Source organism: Sturnus vulgaris, chromosome 10, assembly GCF_052056855.1.
Source record: "Sturnus vulgaris isolate bStuVul1 chromosome 10, bStuVul1.hap1, whole genome shotgun sequence".
In the NCBI taxonomy this organism is placed as follows: Eukaryota; Metazoa; Chordata; class Aves; order Passeriformes; family Sturnidae; genus Sturnus; species Sturnus vulgaris.
Window position 1 is genome coordinate 3,885,642 of NC_142252.1, and position 20,026 is coordinate 3,905,667.

General features: G+C 44.6%; 2 protein-coding genes across 3 annotated transcripts; both read right to left on the reverse strand.

Moving 5' to 3' along the window:
* Nucleotides 1-53: 53 nt before the first annotated feature.
* Nucleotides 54-1,273, reverse strand: MTERF4 (mitochondrial transcription termination factor 4). Its single transcript, XM_014870325.2, has 3 exons — nt 925-1,273; nt 649-833; nt 54-568 (listed from the first exon to the last, which is right to left on the reverse strand). Exons 1-3 carry the CDS (start codon nt 1,256-1,258, stop codon nt 194-196), a joined length of 894 nt encoding a protein of 297 aa, XP_014725811.2. The 5' UTR covers nt 1,259-1,273; the 3' UTR covers nt 54-193.
* Nucleotides 1,274-1,939: 666 nt separating this feature from the next.
* PASK (PAS domain containing serine/threonine kinase) lies at nt 1,940-19,994 on the reverse strand. 2 transcript variants are annotated; one of them, XM_088170595.1, is made up of 17 exons: nt 19,803-19,994; nt 18,843-19,056; nt 17,924-18,120; nt 16,700-16,870; nt 15,248-15,388; nt 14,576-14,710; nt 13,620-13,907; nt 13,163-13,256; nt 11,485-11,659; nt 8,462-9,330; nt 7,639-7,820; nt 7,083-7,250; nt 6,258-6,383; nt 5,553-5,687; nt 3,958-4,157; nt 2,571-2,704; nt 1,940-2,359 (listed from the first exon to the last, which is right to left on the reverse strand). In XM_088170595.1, the coding sequence occupies exons 2-17, from the start codon at nt 19,012-19,014 to the stop codon at nt 2,196-2,198; spliced, it is 3,351 nt and encodes a 1,116-aa protein (XP_088026721.1). In that variant the 5' UTR covers nt 19,015-19,056; nt 19,803-19,994; the 3' UTR covers nt 1,940-2,195. The 2 variants fall into 2 exon arrangements, with proteins under 2 accessions (XP_088026721.1, XP_014725856.2); XM_014870370.2 differs by having other exon boundaries at nt 17,924-18,159.
* Nucleotides 19,995-20,026: the final 32 nt, after the last annotated feature.

Sequence of the window (20,026 nt, forward strand, 5' to 3'; positions counted from 1 at the left end):
CGTTGGGATTTTTGTTTTTTTAAAAATAGTTGGTCAAGGAGGAGGAATGAGTGTTGTTGTATTTGACAGATGGGATTTATTGATACCCCACCCATGGGGCCCTGCACCCACCCCAGCTTGTGCTGGTGTGGGAGCCCAAAACATCCAGAGTGCAGCAGCAGGGGAGGGTTTGGCACCTCAGAGCCTCACCTCCTCACTCCCGGGCTGTTTTACTTTCATCACTGTCGAAATCATCATCATCATCATCATCATCATCATCATCATCTGTATATAGTGCATCCACATCCTCCTCTTCCTTCTCCTCCTCCTCTCGAGCCAGCAGCTTCTTGAAGACCTCGTACTCCTCTGGGGTAGAGTAGGCCAGACTGGCCAGGAAGTCTTTCTCTGGGAGCTGAAGGATGTCCTTCAGTTTTGGGTTACTAGTTTGGGTCTGCCCTTTGTGTGGGGTCTCGTAGAGCCCCCGGCGCTCCAGGAAGATGTGCCGATTCCGGAGCTCGACAAAGGGCATTTGGAAGAGCCGAGCCTCCACCATCGCCTTCTGCCGGACCCCCATTCTGAAGTAGGCATACTGCGGGCACAAAGGGGAGTGTAAGGCACAGAGTTATTCCCGCAGCCGGTTCTGGCAGGGAGATGGGTCCCGGTCCTCACCTGGAACTGGTGATGGAGGGTGCGATGCTCCTCCACGAGGACGGTGGGGCAGGTCTCCAGCACTTCCCGCAGCTGCCCCGCCGTGAAGAGGCAGCGCTCCCGCAGCAGCCGCACCGCCGCCTCCAGCCTCTTCCGGGGCACGTGGAAGAGCTGGGGGCAGCGGCTCAGTGCCCGCTGCAGCCGGCCTGCGGGCACGGGGTCAGCGGGCACGGGGTCAGCGGCAGCAGCGCAGCGGCACAGCCCCGTGTCCCCCCCGCACCCCCGCTCCTGCCCTACCTCCGTCCAGCCCCAGGCGCCGCAGCTCCTCGGCGCGCTCCCGGAATCGCTCCCTGGGCAGCCGCAGCAGCGCCGGGCTCCGCTCCAGCAACGCCACGGCGGCCTCGGGGCTCAGCCCGAGCAGCAGGAGCTGCGCCGCCGCCGCCTCGCGGTGCTCGGGGCCGAGCCGGGGCTGCAGCGCCAGGAGCCGCCGGGCCTGCTCCTGGCTGAAGCCCATGGCCCGCAGCGCTGCCGCCACCCCGGAGCCGCGACGAGGACACGGCCCCGGGGCAGCGAGCAGCGCCCAGCCCGCCAGCAGCGCCCTCCCGGCGCCGCGCAGCGCCAGCGCCGCCATGGCCGCGGCCGCGGGGTGGGGCCGGGCCAGCCCCAGCCCCAACCCCAGCCCCGCCCCGCCGCGATCCCGCCCGGGCAGCGGCCGGGGATGGAGAAGAGGGGCGCGGTGGGAGCTGGGCCCGGCACGGCCTGTCCGGGCTGGATCGCCCGGGGCAGGAGCAGCCCGGTACTCTGGGCATTGCGCCGTGCCCGCTCCGGTGCCCGCAGAGCCATCCCCGCCGCCGGTCATCAGCCCCGCCGGGGCCAGAGCCGGGGCGCGGGACTGCAGAACGCAGGTGAGGACAGGTTCTTACGTGTTCGGATGGACATAGCAGAGTCCAAAGCTGGATTCAAAACTAATTAGTAATTAAGCCGAGTCCTTCTGCGTCTCTGCAGAGCCGCAGCAGCCTCCAACCCGCTGCCTTTTCCCATCACTTCCTCCCAAGCAGCCTGACCGCAGCTGACCCATACCCCAAAATGTTCCTGTCACCCACGTCTCCACCAAATTCTCTTTAGTGAGTCTATTTTTTCTTCCCAATATCTCTGTCTCATCAAAATCGAGGGCTGTTTTGCTGAATATAGACAGGACCCCGATATTAAGAAAAAAGGACACTACCAACCCACCCCTCCCACCCACATCACGCAATTATATGTCCGGTTTTGAGTCTCCTTTCTGCACCCATACTCCAGAAAACCAACAGACATCATTCATTTATTCATTAGCTTTTCAGAAAGATATAAAAACTACAAATAAAAAGTACAACCAAGCAGTAAAATTATTTTCCAAGTTATGAACAGTTTAAACATTAAAATCTTTGCCTCACATCTTTGAAACCTGTCCTGGGTAAAAAACAGTAATAAACTGACTATATGTGGGTATCAGCAGGTAACTTTCCAATGGGACCTATTCTGCTAGCAGAGCTCAGGCTTTTCTAAGTCATCCCTAGATGAAGAAGCCTTTAGACTGAGGTCCCAGCTGGCTCAGCAGAGGCAAACACCTCTTCCCAGGTATAATGTGCCAGGTTCACAGGCTGTCTCAGCCAAGGATCCTCTGCCAGCATGGCAAGAGTCGTACGCTGCTCTGGAACGGGGTGCAGGAGCCCAGCCATGAGATCCATGAGACCTGGGCAGACACAGCACAGGATGGCTCAGCCTGGATTTTAGGCAGTCTATGTTTAAAGAATGACAAATCCCCCAAGCTTTGCTGCACTGAGCAGCTTTCCAAATCATCACAGAACACATTAGGGAGCATTTTTTTCAGTCGGGTGAAAAAACACTGCTTATACTTTCCCAAGAGATCTGCTCCTTTTGAAAAGCAAATGGGAAGAGCTCACCTTGTGACACAGGGTGAGGAGGACGCAGGACAGCTGCCAAAGCCTCCTCCAGCTCACAGAAGGGATTCTCACCAAGCACCAAAGTGTAAAGGGTGATGCCAAGCGACCACATCTCCAGCTCAGGGCCGTGGTACCTGAGATAAGCAGAGATAAGCTTGCCTAAACTCAGATTGCAAGTACATAGCTATATGCTAAAGAAAGTGAAAAGAAAAAAAAGAGTGTTGACAGCCCTTGTTTCCAATGTTTATTTTAACACAGGAAGTTTGTGAGAATTCTAAGAAGGTTCTCATGTGTCTGAGGAGTCTGCATTATCCTGCTGCAGGAAATAAAACCAACCACAGAACAACCAGCCAGTTTCTGTTGATGAGTATGTGTAACATGCACCCAGACTTACACAAGCTGGTGACAAGAACTTACCCCTCCACCTTCTTCATCATCAGCCAAAACTGTCAAGTAAATATTTAACTGAAAGAGCAAAAACATCCTCCCAGCCCTTTCAAAACAAAAGTTATTTGAAAATAACTATTAACTATCTCAATCCCATCTGAGAAAACATGCCAGTTCCTTCACACAGTAAGAGGTGGAACTCTGAGGGCAGAGCTGGCTTGCTTCACCTTTCATCTCATTCCCAGCAGGAATTTCCCCTCCTCCTTGCATTGCTTCTCCCCCACTCCTTTAGGAGGAGCTGCCTGAAGGATGGAAAGTTGGAAAGAGCTGTGAAGTAGGAGCAAGATCCATCCAGGCATGTACAGTCACAGCAGTGCCACCCCTGTGATGGGGAGGCTTCCTCGTGGAGCACCTAAGAGAGCACCAGCTGCCAGGTACAGAGCACTTGGAGAGTGAAAGATGAGGGAAGAGAGCCAAGATTTAGGTAGCACATTCAAAACAGCAGCAAGAGAAGCTGCAAGGAAAGAATCCTTGAGTCCCAAGGAGTACAAAAATCAGTGGGGAGATGAACAAGGATCAAACTGCAAAAATTCAAATAAGGGGAAGTATGTAGAAAAGAGAACAGAGAGGATGAGAGTGGGAGGATACAAAGCACAGATGCAAGGAGAAGGTGCTATCAACAGCAATACTTGCTGACTCCACCTCTCTAAAAGAGCAGCTTTTGCTACAGAAGGCCTGACAAAAGATTGAGAAACAACTTTCTACATATTCAAGCTTTTACGACGTGATTTCTATCACTAGAGTGCCCTACTTTGTATGCACTCAAACCTTCACAGTGATTTCTGCCACTGCAGTGCCTTAAATCTCGCTGCAGTTTCCTGTGCTTGGATACTCTAGCAGCATTCCAATGGCACAGCAGCTTGGCTTCTCTGTTCCAGCCCTGCCCATGGGGTTTTTTTGGTGTGATGGTACAAAAATGACTTTTCGGAGGGTGACATACGGTTTGCCAGACAGCACTTCTGGTGAGCAGTATTCAATTGTCCCACAGAAGGTGTAAAATAATTTCCCAGGTTCCAGGTAGGCAGCCGAACCAAAGTCCACCAATTTAATTGTGAAATCTTCAGCAATGACAATATTTTCATCCTTGATATCTCTGTGAAGGATGTTCCTACAGTGGAGATACCCAACAGCTGATACAAGCTGGAAGAGACAGAAAGAGCTATGTTACTACATAGACTCCCTGGATAATTGATGTGGCATCACAGCTTTCTGAGAGTCACATTCTGGCTTGTTTTGACACTACCTAAACAAGATATACATCCTAAATATGGTAACTGGAAATGGCCTCAGGCCTGCCTGTCATCATTGCTGCAGTGCTCTTGGAAGAAACACTTTAAAGAGCCTTTGCTGCTTTCATCTCACAGATGTGCAGGAGGAGGGGATGCTGCAGTCAGGATGTGATTATGAGCATTGGAGCTCACTGCTACAGTCCTGCAAGTTACTCTATTTTTATCCCAGCTTCATTTGGAGGGTCCTTTGGTTTCTCCAGAAGGATATTACTGTGTGCCTTCCATGCTGCAGGATGACAAAGCATTTAAGAGCCAAGTTTGGTATAAATAACATAGTCACTCCTAAACTCCATTCTTTTTCCTGCACGATTCATGCTTTAATGCCATAATTAAGGATAATATGAGAATGATATCACCTTGGAGACCATCCTGACTCCTACACTGTTTTTAACAAGAAAAGCAGATGGCTGAGGGAGAAAAGTTTCTATTTATAATACAAATCTGCCTCTGCAGAGAAATGCAGTGCAGATCTGAGGGAACGATTCAGCCTTACAAACCCCAGGCTGGGTTAAGGAAAAGGCTGATCCAGAAGGAAAAGGCTAAAGGGGCACCTTTAATTTCCACCTTCCATCAGCACCCCAGGTGAGGGCAGGGTGGGCACAGCACAGAGTGGGGAGGGGTTACCACATGCACAGCAATTCCAACATGTCCTAGAGCAAGGAATTTACTCCAAAACTTGTGAGGGGAAATTACCTGGGGACTGCTGCTGTGGTTAACTCACTAAACAAAGGGCAGTTCAGCCCTCAGGCAAGCTCCTGACTCACGGTAAACGACCCTGAGTTACTTTGCATTATTCCACTGTTAAAATCCAAGATAATTTATTGATTTAAAGAGCAGAGTCCTTTACTCCTGTAACCAATCTAAACTAAGCACTGAAGTGAAAACCTGGCTTAGTGTAGGCTTGGGGCAGCTTCTGTGAGCTTTCCTCGTCCCTCAGAGGAAATGTGAGTGCTACATGAACGGTGTCTGGGTGCCAGGTCTGTGTGCTGTCCTGGTAACAGCTGAGGGGCCGTGGCTCCAGGAGAAACCCTCACAGGCAGTAAGGTCCTGGAAAGGCCTCTCTGTTGTTTTTAAGTAAACCTTAACAAGGTTTCTGCAGGCAGCATTTCAATCGGCCTTACAGAATGGTGAGGAAAAGTTCTGCAATTATTGAGCACTCAATTCAGTCCAGCAGCTGACCAGTGAAACAGAATCCTGGTTCTTACATTAACCAGTTCTCACCTGCATGTAACAATTCTGCTCTCACCTGTCTGAATATGTAACTTGCTAATGGCTCATCCAGGTTGGGCTGATTATCAATAAATGTAAAGAGGTCCAGACCAGATCCATGTTTCTCCATCACCAGTTGGAAGAAGCATTCATTTTCAAATACATCCAGCACCTATAAATAAAAGACCTATTTAAAAACACGTGCTTCATCCTCAAAAAGTGCCTTTTTTTTTTTTTTTAAAACAAACACTGCTGCCCTCTTGGAAATAAAGTCTCATTTCACTGAGCACAAATGTTTCTTGGAAAGAGTACAGAATTAAAAGTGGGAGCAGAATTAAATCCAAGAGGAATTCTCTTTCTGGAGCAAACAAAAAAAAAAAACCCTATTCCAAAACCAAAACAAACAACCTCAAAACAAAGAGTATGAAACAAGATGTGTCCAGATTATTTACTGAACATGTTCAGATGTGACATTTCACTTCCAAGATATGCATCTTATCTTGAAATAGGTTTTTTTTCTGTTAAGAATCACATCTTCAGATCAGTTTGGGGTAAAAGTGTGGTAGCAAGCAACAGTCTGCTGTAACACACCCTCCAAAACAAGGCAGGATAAGCAGTTTTCTTTCCTGAAAAGACAGGTTCAGTACAGGACACTTGACTGCTGCAGAGGAACACCAGACACCCAGTATGCAAACAAGCCACCTGATGCAGTGCAAACTGCATCAATTCCAAGCCACTGTACCTTAATGATACTGGGGTGCTGCAGCTTCTGCAGGATTGCAATTTCTTGAGTGACCCTCCCTAGGTCAGGATCGTCTACCCAACAGTCCTCCAGCACCCTTTCCTTCCAGATGAACTTCACAACAACCTACACAGACAACAGCATTCAGCATCACAGCATTCATCATGGCTTTGAGTGTCAGGTAAGTTAATTTCCAGGAGATCTGTTAGTGCCTCATATTACTAGAGGCATGGAAGTAACCCAATTTGAATAGCTTATAGCATATTTAAATGTGTTTAAATTAATTTAGTCCTAGAAGCCAAATGATACACATAAATGGAATAGATTTATTGCTGCTCTGAACTCCAAAGGTTTGACAAGCTCTTATCAACCAGTTACAGCACATGGTTACAGCAGTTGCCCTCTCAGCACCCAAAATACTCCTGAAAAAGAGGAGGTACCATAATCTCATCACATCTTCTCCCCATTCTCGAGTCATGGCACAATAAAGATTTTGAGGTTTGCCATTCTCTTTAGAAATAGAAGCCTAAAACCTCTAATTCTGTTAAGATTAATTTTTACTTCTTTCAACAGGTTCAATTAGCTGCATTCATTAGTTCATTAACTCATTCTGCACCTGTTGTCTCATGTAACATTTATACACAACATCAGTGCAAATGTTTTGCTATCTTGTTTCCATTACAGATTTTTGTTTAAACAAAGCAAAAACCCCAAACTACCAAAGAGAATCTTTTGACAATGTAATGTTAACAGAATATGAATGCTGTAACCTTTCAGTTTTCATCCTAAATTATTATTGCAATAGAGCTACAAGAAATACTTCACCTCCTGGTGATCTTTCTTGCTCCTGGCAGTCCAGACAAAGCCAAAAGAGCCTTTGCCAATAAGATTGAGAGTGTTGTAATTTTTTGCATATTCTCCCTCACATGCTCTTAATCCTTCAAGATCTTCAGCTCTTTGGGAATTGTCGAAAAGTGAAGTTGATCTGATAGCCTGAGTACAGATATAGAGGTTACAATAGCAGCAAAAAATGACCAGCCACAGAATCACATTTATAAATTAATAAATACTGAAAAGAACATGCACATCTGCAAGAATAGATAAAAGGTTCTGAAAGTGAGAACTGTACTCCTTGAGTGTCCTGCAGTTTGAAATGGCATTGTTCAGGCTGGAGAGGTAACTACAGGAAACCCCACACCTGAAGTGTTACAAAATAGCAATTGAGATTTTGTTTTAATGTATTAAAAAAAAGCAAGGAAAAAAAGAAACAGCAACATCCACTCCACCAACTCATTAATATGAAAAACTTATGGACTTTAGCTTCAGCTTAACAGTCAAACAAGGAGAGAAATGCTCACTATTCAAAAGTAGGATTTCTTACTTCTCCAAGACTTTTAGTAGAAAGATCAGCAACAGACTGGGAAGAGTTTGCTAGGCTGGCAAGCAAATGCTGAGTCTTTGCCACAGCTTCCTTTTGGCTCTGTGAAATGTCTTTCACCACCCAGACACAGAAAAGTACAGTGGGATCCTGCAGTTCTGCACATTTCACCTCGAAGAGTATGCCTGTAGAAACAAGTGAGGAAATTAAAATGGTAGAATGTAACTTTAGTGTTGAACAAGATGTTTTAGGACAAAATTCTGAGCTCTTGACAAGAAGTTCAGAATTAGGGCAACACCTGCTCAATAAAGAATCCACAGAGGGGCTGACACCAGCACAGATATTCTAGAGATACCTCCAGAGTTCCCACCTCCAGCAGAGACTTGTCAGTGTCTAAGTGTGATTATTCATTTCAGACCGTTATTCTAGATTACATAAAAATGGGGATTTTATTCAAAAGCCACTGAATGCAGCTGAAGGAGTGAATGAAACAAATTCCATTATACAATTGTAATGCAATTTACAGTTTTACAGTGGAGTTTGTATTTTCTGTTCAGAAAAAGTTATCAGGTTCATATTTTTAATTGTGTTTTGAGAGTATTTCTGACTTTTCAGTGGGGATTAATTTCTTACCAACTTTGTATTTTATACCACCTCCTTTTCTAACACCCTCTGGGTGGACTTAAATACCATTTTTTTTTCTTCTAGATGCTTCTTCCTTCCTCTCCACTGTGAGCTTCTAACCAGAACCGTCTGCATTCTGCAAAACTGTGGGTGAAATGGAGCACCCCAGTAAGAGTTTGGGAAGTGGCAAGGTTTCACTTACTGAATTGAGACCCATCTCTGTGACAGCAATTCCCAATGTAGCTGCCTTCCAGAATCTCCCAGGTCAAAGGAGCTGCTGGACTTAGCCTCCCTTCTTGTTTCACTGGGGTTGATGTCACTTTGATCTCCATATTTTGCTGTCCCAGGAACTGACAGTGTTCCTCAGGCCTACCTTTGCTTTTCAGGGGATTTCTGTTGGAGCTGTCCCCCACAGTTTCTGCAAAGGTTTCAGGTTTCTCAGGAAATGCTTGGGAGGATTCCTCAGAGTTTTGTAAATGCCTTCTGGAGGCCAGCCATCCACAAGCAGCTTCTGTGGCAACACCACTCAGCAACTGCTTTCCTTGATGAGTGGAAAAGGCACCATTTGTCTCAATTAACATATTGGAGTCCACTGCATCAGAGCAACACCCTCCTACAAGAGCTGCAGTAACTCCTAAAGAATTGTCTGAGCTCCCCTTGACACCAGAATTCAGCCCCAGTACCTCAAGACCAGAGCAAATACAGTTCAGTTCAGATTCTTTCACATCTTCAGAGGTTGTGGCAGCTCCTGGTGCAGAAACACTGCAGCCTGTTTTATTTCCTGAGCAAACATCACAGACAGTATTTCTTTCACGTGCAAAGAAGGCAGAAGGATCATTTAGCAGGCAGTTGTCAACAACAATACGCTCGAGGCTGGAATGTTTTGCATCACACATGGAGTTTGTTTTTGTCACCTGCCCTGGAATGATGTGGCTTTTCAAGTCTTGTCTGCAGCTCAGTGCTGCCCCAGGCCATGGCTCATCCACTGTTGGTGTTCCAGGAGAGTTACAAGTAACTCCAGCAGACAGCTTCACTGGGTCACAGGATGATGCACTGACATTGTCCTCTAGGCTGGAACAAACAGGCAACCAGGCAACAGTTACTGCAGGAGATACTGCACTGACTGCTGCTCCCTGCAGTCTCCAAGTTCTGACCTAAATCCCACTGTTCTGAGTCAGGTGATGTGAGAGAGAGCCTTGCAGAGAGCATCTTTGGAGAATTATTTGATCCTGAAGTTTCCACTGTTCTATACTGTGCCACTGCTCTGATTGTGTCAAGGCAGCTTTTGGGGTCAGGCTCTCTGGTGGGCTGAGAGCACAGAGGCTGTCCTCAGTGCAAAGACTCAAACTTATCAGCAACATCATGATTACAACATAAAAAAACTGTTCTGCTCTATAATACCCATTTAAAAATGGTCACTATTTAAAACCTGGACCAATTGTTTTATTTCAAGTTTAAAAGCAAAAGGCAGAAAGCTGTTTGCACAGGCACCCAAAATCCTGACAAATTTACCAAAGAAGAGCAGGTACACTCAAATGGCACTCTTTCCCTATGGATAATTTCCTTCTCTAGCTTGATTTCTAAATATAGATCATAAATCATTTACCACCACCAAGAAAACCACCCTAATACACACAGCAGGAGTTTTGCCAATTGATGGGAGCAATGGCATGGGTACAGACACCAATGGAAAGAATGGTCTTATTTCACTATTAATATTGAGGCAACACAGAAGTAAAAGAATACATTTGACAAAAAAATAAGCTCAGCTCAGCTTTAGCAACAAGCAAAAATAAGCAAGGTGATGGATCTAATCCTTACTATGCAAGAAAGAATAGTGATTGAGAAAGATCCATCACTAACTGCCTAAATATTTTACCATCATCCAGAGTCTGCAATTGCTGGGGAGAGCTTTTTTCAGTGAGGATGTGGAGAACCCTTCCCCAGCAACTGGGAAAATCCCATGCAGTGCATCCACTTGTAGGTGAGGTCTCCAAGTTCACCTAAAAAAGGGGTCCAGGTTTCTAGGCCCAAATCAAACAGTCTGAATGACTTGTTCACCTTTTTGAGCAGAAAACATCTGGTTCTGATGGCCCACTTCCCAACCAGCTGGGGCCAGGGCCAGGGCTAAAATATTCTACTAAAAAGCCTCTAGGGATATCTGTTGGCACAATTTCTTAATATATCTTACACAAGGTTATACAAACATCTCTACAACAGCAAGTTTGGCATTAAGAACAACTAATATAAATGTTTTGATCATCCATTATTAACTAAAGAACCTTGATGGTATTAATAGCATCATGCTCAAGATTCATCCTGGAAGTCAATTTGGTGCTGTTCAGGCCTTAGCATATCAGCAGGATGCTTCCAGTCCTGAAAACAGAAGTTCTCTTGTCTGTCCAACAGGAGATGGATGTCTCCATCCATCAGGATTTACTAAAGCTCATTGCACAAGGTATTTTGCAAACATTTCCATTAGTGAAAATGCAGTGTAGAAAAACAATGAAGCAGAGCACTTACAATCCTTACTTATGAGTACGATATGAGAGCACAAAAAATGACACTATCAGCTGCTTTAAAAAGCAGCAAGAGCTGTGCTGTAATAGTCTGTACCTTAAAATGGATAGTAAATACTTACTGAAGGCTAGAATTGTTAAATGTGGAAGGCTTAAAATTTAACTTAAGGTAGGCCATGAGCATCAGATCTGTACTTCTACAGAATTTCTAACCCTGTAACAGGAAAAAGACCTGGAAATGTACAAGAAAAAATGGCTGGACTTCAGTAACACAGTACCCTGTTTTAATGGATGACCTGACAGTTATGCCAAGCACCAGAAGGAATAACACTTAGAATTCCCTCCAGGTAACCTGACTTCAGTGCAACACCAGCTGGAAGGAGACAAACATCCACTATTTATGATAGGTGAAGATAGAGCCTAATTACTTTCTTTAGTCTGGATGAAACATTTGGTCACCTTTTGAGCTGGAATTTCTGTAACTTTACAATGGTAGGTTGTGCAGATATAAATAGAAGTCTAAAGCAGGGACAGCTCAACCTGTCTTGCAAACAGCACTCAGATTCTAAAGACAGCAAAGCATGGAAGGCCCTTGCTACACCTTCCCACAGACATCAAGCAGGTGAAAAAAAATCAGCTTTAGCTGGTGATTGCCATCCCAGCTCTTCATTTTCCCAAGTGAATATGCAGTCTATGAAATGCTCACCTATTAGTGGGGGTGGATGCTGCTTCAGGAGGTGAAGGAGGAGAAAAGAAATGGGTCCCATTCTTTTGTTTATTCTCATCATGTATTAATTTGTCATCTTTGTGCTGTTGCTCCAATTTCTGCTCTTCATCTCTTGGCAGAAGGTGTGCTAAAGATGCAGCCAAGAAGCTGCTCTCTGTACCAAACAGGAAATAAAACCACACTAATTTAAACTTTTTATATTTAGGCTTCAGAGGCTACAGTTTAAAAATAAACTTGGAACTGCCTTGGTCTGTCTTTTCCTTAAGGAATTGAGTAGAAAAGGCTTGACTGAGGCAAAAACAGTCAAAATACAAGAATTCCACTCTGCATTGAGAAATTACCACATGCAGGAATCTACATGTTTTAGGGCTGCCAAATTTGCTTTTCTAGCAAAGCTTTTGGGCAGATATTGGTATCATGTGTTAACTACTTGAAATGAAGTTCAGAGGCCTAAAAACATGCCAATAATGTAAAGAGACTGAAATGAAAGTGATCATACAGGAGCAGCATTAAAAAAAAAAAAGCTCAAACCACACATATACAGCCTATTCCAAACTCATATAATGAAAAGGTTTGGACTGGATTTATGTAACTCACTGAAGCTGTAAGATAAAAAAAAAGAGTCTAAACACGTTGGAAAGAAGAGGAGATGAAGTTTTCTCCTTTGCCAGTGACAACAGATCAGAAGAAAAACATGAGTTTGGAAGATGAAGTAAACCAAGTATCATTGCTGCAGAAGAAGGTAATGAGTGGACAAATCTAGATTTGAATCTAGAACTTAGATTCTTTAATTAGTAATGGCTGAGTGCCAACAATGCTTCCTCACTGAAGAACTGAACTGCTCCTAGTTTAGGGGCATCATTTCATCAAAGAATTACCTAAGAAATTGTACACTGTCTAACTAACACTTCTTTGCTCCAGTGGAGTGCATTGGTTTCAGCACACATGTGCATTTCAAAGCAAAGAGAAAAAGAAAATAGAGGGGGAAAAAGGAGACAAAACCAGCCTAAGATGTGAGATGGATAAAAGCATGAACTGGTATTCTCTGTGTTGGGCAGAGCTAGCCAGAGAAGACAGATATAGAAACACGAGGCTTCTTTGCTTCTGTTTATATGTGCTGTGTTCAGAGAAGTAAAATTCTGATGAATTTTGATGCAAACTACATCAGAGCAATATGTGATGCCTCTCCAGTTGAAATACAGCAACCATAATGTTGAATATTAGCCAGCAGCACAAGCCAATTCAGAATATTAGATTTTCCCCTTAAAATATTAATCTTAAGTAGCTACAGCTCTGCTGCAATACAGTCACAAAAGCAACATTTTACACATTTTAAAATACCACAGGGTCCTAGCAAGGGAGGGAGGGAAGTGCTTGTTAAGTACAAATCATTCTCTATTCTCACTGTAATTTCTAAATTGGATAAACAGTTTTATCTTCTTGGCAACAAAGAGAGAAGCTCAATCTTAGGTGAACAATTCTCTTTACCTGAGGTTATAGTGGAAACCTGATTTAAAAATTCCATGGAGGGGCATTGCTTTTATGAAGAATGTTCTGATGTTTTGGGTGAACCTCTTGTCTCTGCTCATTTCCCCTTGGTTACAGCAGCCAGAGCCAGCTGTATGGCAGGCACTGACACCTTCAAAAAGGCACTCACCTTCTGTCCCTGTGGAATCATCCAGAGGAGGCAAAGGCAAAGAACTGCTTCTTTCCATGTTGTTATAGAAACCAGGGATAAGGAGTGTAATGTTCTAAAACAAAGAACAAAACCTTATAAAGCTAAGCCAGCTCTCACAGGATGGGGACAAATGCTGACAGTCCATGTCTGTGAACCTGATTCTCATGCACAGCCAGACAAAAGTGATCCACATGACCAATGGAGAACACAGATCTGTGCAGCTTGCTTTGGGCTACTTGAAATCCACAGCAGCTCCTCAGTACTGCAAGTCTCAGCAATTCCAGCATGGGAATTTGCATGTCATCCCACACTTCACTCACCAAACATGTGGAACACAGGAGTTTTGTGATGGCAAGGAGTGTAAAATAGCTTCACAATGCCAGTGGATATGCTGCCACATGTATCAGTCTTTTGGGAGGATATCAACTTATCTTACCTTTCCCAACAGATCTTTCTTCTCATAGCCAAAGAGCATTAAAGCAAAGCTATCCGTGATGCCACAGATGATTCCATCTGACTGGACAGTGATAACACCACTGATGGTGGAGAAAACCACAACTGTAGCAGAGTACTGATAGCCTGGGAGAGAGCCTTCTGTCTGTGCATTCTCATCTTTCTGCACTGCTGCTTTGTCCTCCTCCAGAAGGCTGACTTCCAGCTTTACACTGAGAGGAAACATGGTACCCTCCCTGGATCGGCCTGCAGCTCGCTGGATCCTGAGGTTCTAAATTAAAGCAAAAAAAAAAAAAAAAAAAACCCAACCAAACAAAACTCAAATAGAAAATCTCTAACCAAATGTTTTGGGTTTATTGCACTGTTCATACAAACTTACACAGGAATTAACAGGAAAAAAGGAGCAAGAAGAGAAAAGGAACCAATCTTGTGAATATCAAAATGAACATCTGTTTTTTTAAGGATTTGGAAACTAGTGTTGAACTACTAAATAAATATCCTGAAGATGAAGACCAGTCTATGCTGCAGCTTCTCAATAAATTAGACATTCATAAGAAGACCTCCTTCAACTCCTTATCTGCCCATTTTCATAGCATTTGCAAGACCTGGGTATTATTTCATTCCTCAGAGATGACTGATATGGGCTAAAGAACTCAAAGGAATCTTAAAGAGCTTACAGAGAGAAAATGGTGCCTTACAAAACTAGGATTGGAGAAAACTGTCTTTCACCAGGACAGATTCCAGTGAGAGGCTGGGGCAGAACTCATCCCTAGGTTAGGAAGTCTTCAGACAGCAGCTCCAGAAAAAGGCAGCCCACCCTTTTCCAGGAGAATCAGGCTTCTCTCTGAAAAGGCTTTATTCTGTTGTATAAGGAGGGAAAACAGCATGCATTCCAAATGGGAAGGCTATGGAGGAATGAGGTTAGTGCTCATACTGTACCTGTGGGATTTTTTTGCCTAGAGGAGGGATCTGCACAGAAGGAATCAGGTCCTTTATGTGGAGTCCAACTACTGCTTCCAATGTTGGGTAGCCATGGAGATGAGCATAAAGGAGGTCACATGATGTAATTTTTCCCTGGGGAGGAAAATTTACAGGATTGTTAAAACTTTAACATTTTAGCCACAGTCCACTCAACGCTTTGACAATGGTTCCTGCAATTATCTAAGCAATGGCAGACAATTTCATTCTGCAGTCCTTTGGTGGACACAACTCATTCAGTAAAATCAGACACAGCACAAAACAAAATTTCCCATCTCACTGTGCAGGGAGCCTGCCCTTTGCCCAGGAGAGAGGCACAGGTGTCCAGCACTCCTCACAGAACTGTTCCTCAGCCACATGATCCTTCACAAGGGCATCCATACCCCAAAGTATCAGCCCCCTGCCAAACTAGCACTGTGTCAAGATGAGCCATACCACCATGGTATCCATGCACAGATCCATGCACAGATCCATGCACAGGTCCTGCATGCACAGCCCTGGTTTCAGGCCCTGCCATGGACACACTCCATGTTCACAAACAGCAACCTTTGCCTGCTGCCTTTCAGACACCTTCCACTCACACACAAACTCTCACAAATTGCAATCTCCTTTGATTGTTAGGAAAACACTTACATCATCTGTGAAGGAAACACAAGCTGAAAGTCTTTCCACTGGTTCCAGCACAACCACACAACGCTGAGTGTCCTTGCTTCTTATTTGCCTCAGCCAGACTGTGACAGGGATCTTCTCATTGAGGTGGCCAATAACATCCACCTTCCCATCAGATGCAGAAATGGAGACATGACTTACTAGGACTGGTTACTTAGAAGGAATTTCAAACAGGAGTAAGATACTGAGCCAAGATACTTCCCCATCATTATTAGAAAAACAGCATTTCTTGACTACTTACTAGTATTTTATGGGAACAAAGAATTTTAATACAGAGATAAAAATATCTGAAAATAATACATAAAATGTTGTTACTTTTGTATCATCTCTCCCTGCCTCAGGAAGTCTAAAGACATAAAGACTTCAGAATAATAAATGTACCACTCTAACACCTTGTATCTAGTGTGAAGTGCCTCTCAGAGATGTCTTATTGAAGGGATGTCCCATGGTGCTAATGAACATTCCCCATTAGCAACACAGTCCTTACTTTAGCTGCAAAAAGCAGTTTAATTTCTTATGGGAGGAGATTCCTCTCAGATCAGAAAATCTTTATTTATCTTATAGCCTGCAAGGCTCATCCCAAGCCTTTTATGATTTTTATATGATCTTGACAGAATGAGTTCATGACTTACACAGAGACTCCTATAAAATATTTGGAACAGCTTAGAATAAGTGTCTCTGTCAGATATTTAATTTTAATTTCAGGTTTCACTTAATCAAACTTAAAGCTTTGCCCCCACCCCATATCCAACTGAGGATTCAGGAAGATAAGGCTCTGAGATGCTGAAAATTTCAGTTCAAAAATAACACACCAGAAATATGAGATCATAGTCCAAGGATTCTCTAGTGACAACTTACAACAGCAGCAAAAGAAAACAATATGGAGAAAACAATTTTCTCATGCAGTTCTCTTATAAATAACCCCATTCTAGGCAAAATATCAATTCCACTCTTTTGCACTAACTACAGTGTTTTGGCACAGACATTTCACAATATTTCAATGGCTTCAAACTTTATGATATGCACAATCAAAATTAAGATAATTTAAAATGTATTTTTTAGGACCAGACAATTGGGAAATTTTCCACAATAGACTTATTCCATGTTGAGAAATTTTTTTTTATTCTAATGTCCTTTAAGTTCTGATTTGCTCAAGTCACAGTGACTCCATGTGTTGACAGCTGAAAGGTTCTCATGGGTGTCCCCTTAAATCATCTTTTACCCTTTGAATTCTCACATCTGCAAACTTTTAAACCAAACAGTCCTGCAAATGACATAACTGCCATAAATGCCTACAGAGTTAAATATATCAGGAAATTATACAGAAAATGTAAAAAAAAAAAAAAAAAATCCCAAACCAAAGCCTACCAAACCACTTTATGTGGTGGAGAATATTTCCTTGAACATTTCACATACCACAGTTCCTGAAACCACTGATGAACATTCAGAAGTTCCTGGGTACTCTTCACCCACTGCTTCCCATGCCTCTTGACCAGATTTGGATATCAAGTGGGACAGCTTTTGACCAATGAGCTCCTGACTACTGCACCCAAGCAACTTGCAAGCTCGGTCATTGGCCACTAGGATCTAGAAAAGAACAGAAAAAAACAAACCTAAACAAAGAATAAAAGCTGGAAGTGTTTTTAAGAGCTCATCACCCCCTCAGGTTGTTGCTTTAATGTCTTATAATATCTCTTTCTCTTGGTGGAAATAAAATGGTTCTTTACAATTCTGAGTTCGTTACAGATTCTTATTCTAGGACATCCCTTACCCACACATCTTTTTGGGTTAAGAGGTTTTGAGATGTTGCTTTCCTTTTATGTTTCCTGCTTTCTTTTAACTGTAAACAATGACATCCATGGAAACAAAATTACAAAGTTGTATTTGCAAGCAAAGCCCAGGCAAGCCACAAAATTGCATCCAAACTCAAAGGTGTGCAGTGATCACACTGGAACACTGGAGCTGTGCAGGACTCAGTGTCCTTAAAGTGGGCAAACCCAAACTGTCAGTTCAAGTTAAAAAATGACACAGCTCTTTAAAGTTTTCAGGACAGGAACAGAGAAATTCTTTCCCTCCCAATTCAAAGGAAATGTTTACTGGGGCAGATAAATCTTGTGCCTCCACAAACACATTTCAGGGTTGGTATTTTACAGAGAGAAGGCTTGAAGCACATTCTGCTCTTCCTTTTTTCCCTCATGTCACTTCACAGCTGCATTCTATAGAACCATTGAATCACAGAATGCTTTGGGTTGGACAGGACATTAAACACCATCCACTTCCAGCCCTCTGCTATGAGCAAGGACACCTTCCACTAGCCCAGGGTGCTCCAAGCCTTATCCAACCTGGCCTAAAACATTTCCAGGAATGGGGAATCCACAACCTCCCCAGCCTGTTTGAAAAAAAGACTCAATATATCCTTGCTTCTGCTGTTATTTTGTGTATTTTGCTGACTACAACCTACAATGGAAATAAACTCATCAGTCTTTAGAAGGCTACTGAGCTGGAGCAGACTACAAAAATGAATTCGTATCACTCTGATTACCTGCAGATACACAAGAGAAAAACTTTAATTTTAGTCTGCTATTACACAACCTGGACCAGTCATGGGGAGCTCAGTGCTGCAGGTTCTGCTGCAAATACCTCTGTTGTGCTGGCATCCACAGTGAAGATGGCTTGGTTTGGGTTGCGTGCAGCAGCTGGGAGGTGCTGGCTGGACTCCTCCACAGCTGGGGTGTGTAAAAAGGAGCAAGAAGCAGAACTTCCAATGGAAGCAGAGAGAGAGGAAGGATCCCACTGAGCCCATGAGTTACCAATTTTGCTGGGACAAATGTTAGGAGCTGTCAGAGAAGACAAACAGTAAGAGCTCCACTTCTCCCCTGTGAAAAGATAAAGGTCAGCAATTTTGCTGCAACAGTCTACTACAGGAGTATCAGAGGGATGAATTAAAGAAAAAAAAAAAAAAGCTGTTAGCTGAAGCAACTGTCAAGTAATCTCAAAATACATGCTTTTAGATTTTTAAAGAAACTACAAGAAAATAAAATAATTGAAACTAAAGAAAACATAAACTATTCTAATAAATTTATCTTTTTTTATCTGGAACACATAAACTTAGTCCATACAACTTGCCAACATTCGTAAGTTTTTAACCAGACTAGTTAACTTTTATTTTTTACTTAGCAGTTTTTAAAATCTCTCAAATTAAAAATGAAACAGTCATTAAATAATTGCAGTAAGTGCTCCAGTCTTGATTAAAAACTGCATTAATTGGAAGCCACTTAATTAACTGTTCACAGTATGTGACATTGAAATACCTGTGTCCACACCAATGTTTTAGGCTACAAAGTGCCAAGTGATTGCACTACCATTTTCAAAGCTTCTGTGAGCACCTGCCCAGTAATGTTTTCCCTATGAGCTCTCCCAGCCTGCATGGCTCAGGTGCTCACTAAACAAGAGCATCCTGGCAGATACTGATTGCTGCTACCTCTACATTTGAGGAAGTAGAAGATCTGAAAGTGCCCAAAACCTTCATGGGAACTGAATCTCACAACACTGTGCTCACCAGGCAGCGATGTTCCAAGCTGGCAGAGCCCAGAGACACGACTTTTCCTGCTTTTGTTGCCCCAGGAGAAGGATCTACTTAGCATATCAGAGTCATTCAAGTGAGTAAGGACTAAGCCTGCTGATGAAGACAGAAGGGCTCCTTCAGAGGGGCTGTAAGCCTCAGCTGCCATGATCACACTCTGGTGGCCACGCCACGCCTAGGGAGCCACCATCTGCAAGAGAATCAAAGGACAAGTAGTCAGGCCCACAGCAAGGACTGCGGCTGGCAGGAAACGATGCTTTCCAACCCAAGTGCCGGCAAAAAGCTCAAACATTTTTGAGCATCCTGCTCTATGTTTGGCCTGTGTGGTTATCAGCCAGAGCTGACTGCTGACTTAGCATCCTGCCCAGGTGAGGGTTCTATCCCTCTAGGGACTATTCACTGAGAAGTTGGATCCGATGATCCTTTTGTGTCCCTTACAACTCAGACTCTTCTGCAGAATACGTGTGACCGACAGGACGCCGCCAACCACATTTCTTTCTGTCAGAGCCGCAGAGCACGCAGCCAGCACCCTTCTGCCCCTTTCTGCTGGTTTTGAAATAAAAAACTTTGAGTAACTTGGAAAGTTTTCCATCAGCCTCCCTCTCACCCAGGGTGCGGCCCGGACTCCCGCGGCCAGGGGCAGGGCAGGGCAGGGCAGGGCAGGACAGGACGGGACGGTCACAGCCGGGGTCGCGGCCCCTCAGGGCGGCCCGCCACAGCCGGAGGGCGTGAGGGAATGGCAGGCGGGACTCAGCAGCCCCAGCACCCAATGAGCAGAGGCGCTGTGAGAGCGGCACGGAGAGCAGCAAATGGGACACCAGCGCGGGAAGAGGCAAAACGGCTCGCGGGCCCCGGTGTTCGTTGCTCCCGCCGGCCTCCCCCTCCCCGCTGCCGCCACACGCGGTGCCCCGCGTTCCGCGAGGCAGCGCGGCCGACCTGCTCCGAGGGCGAAAGGCTGCAGGTAGAAGGCCGTTCGGCAGGGCAATAGCTATTCCTCCCAAGGGTTTGTGGGCGGAAAGACGAGGCCGAAAGCAGCGCGTAACCCGTCCGGCTCGAGGCGCCGGTGGAGGGGAAGCGGGTCCCGACCGCCTCCCACCCCTCCGGCAGAGAACTACAACTCCCAGAAGGCAGCGGGGCGCAGCCGGCGCGCGTGCGCGTGG

Excerpts from the sequence above, each read along its gene's own strand:
- MTERF4 (XM_014870325.2), bottom strand. The coding sequence starts at position 1,258 with ATGGCGGCGCTGGCGCTGCGCGGCGCCGGGAGGGCGCTGCTGGCGGGC. Across the intron at positions 834-924 it reads GCGCCTGGGGCTGGACGGAG|GCCGGCTGCAGCGGGCACTG; the intron begins GTAGGGCAGGAG and ends CCGTGCCCGCAG. Across the intron at positions 569-648 it reads CCCTCCATCACCAGTTCCAG|TATGCCTACTTCAGAATGGG; the intron begins GTGAGGACCGGG and ends TTGTGCCCGCAG.
- PASK (XM_014870370.2), bottom strand. The coding sequence starts at position 19,014 with ATGGCAGCTGAGGCTTACAGCCCCTCTGAAGGAGCCCTTCTGTCTTCA. Across the intron at positions 16,871-17,923 it reads TGGATGCCAGCACAACAGAG|ATCCTAGTGGCCAATGACCG; the intron begins GTATTTGCAGCA and ends GTTCTTTTCTAG. Across the intron at positions 6,384-7,082 it reads GCAAGAAAGATCACCAGGAG|GTTGTTGTGAAGTTCATCTG; the intron begins GTGAAGTATTTC and ends TTGTCTGTGTAG.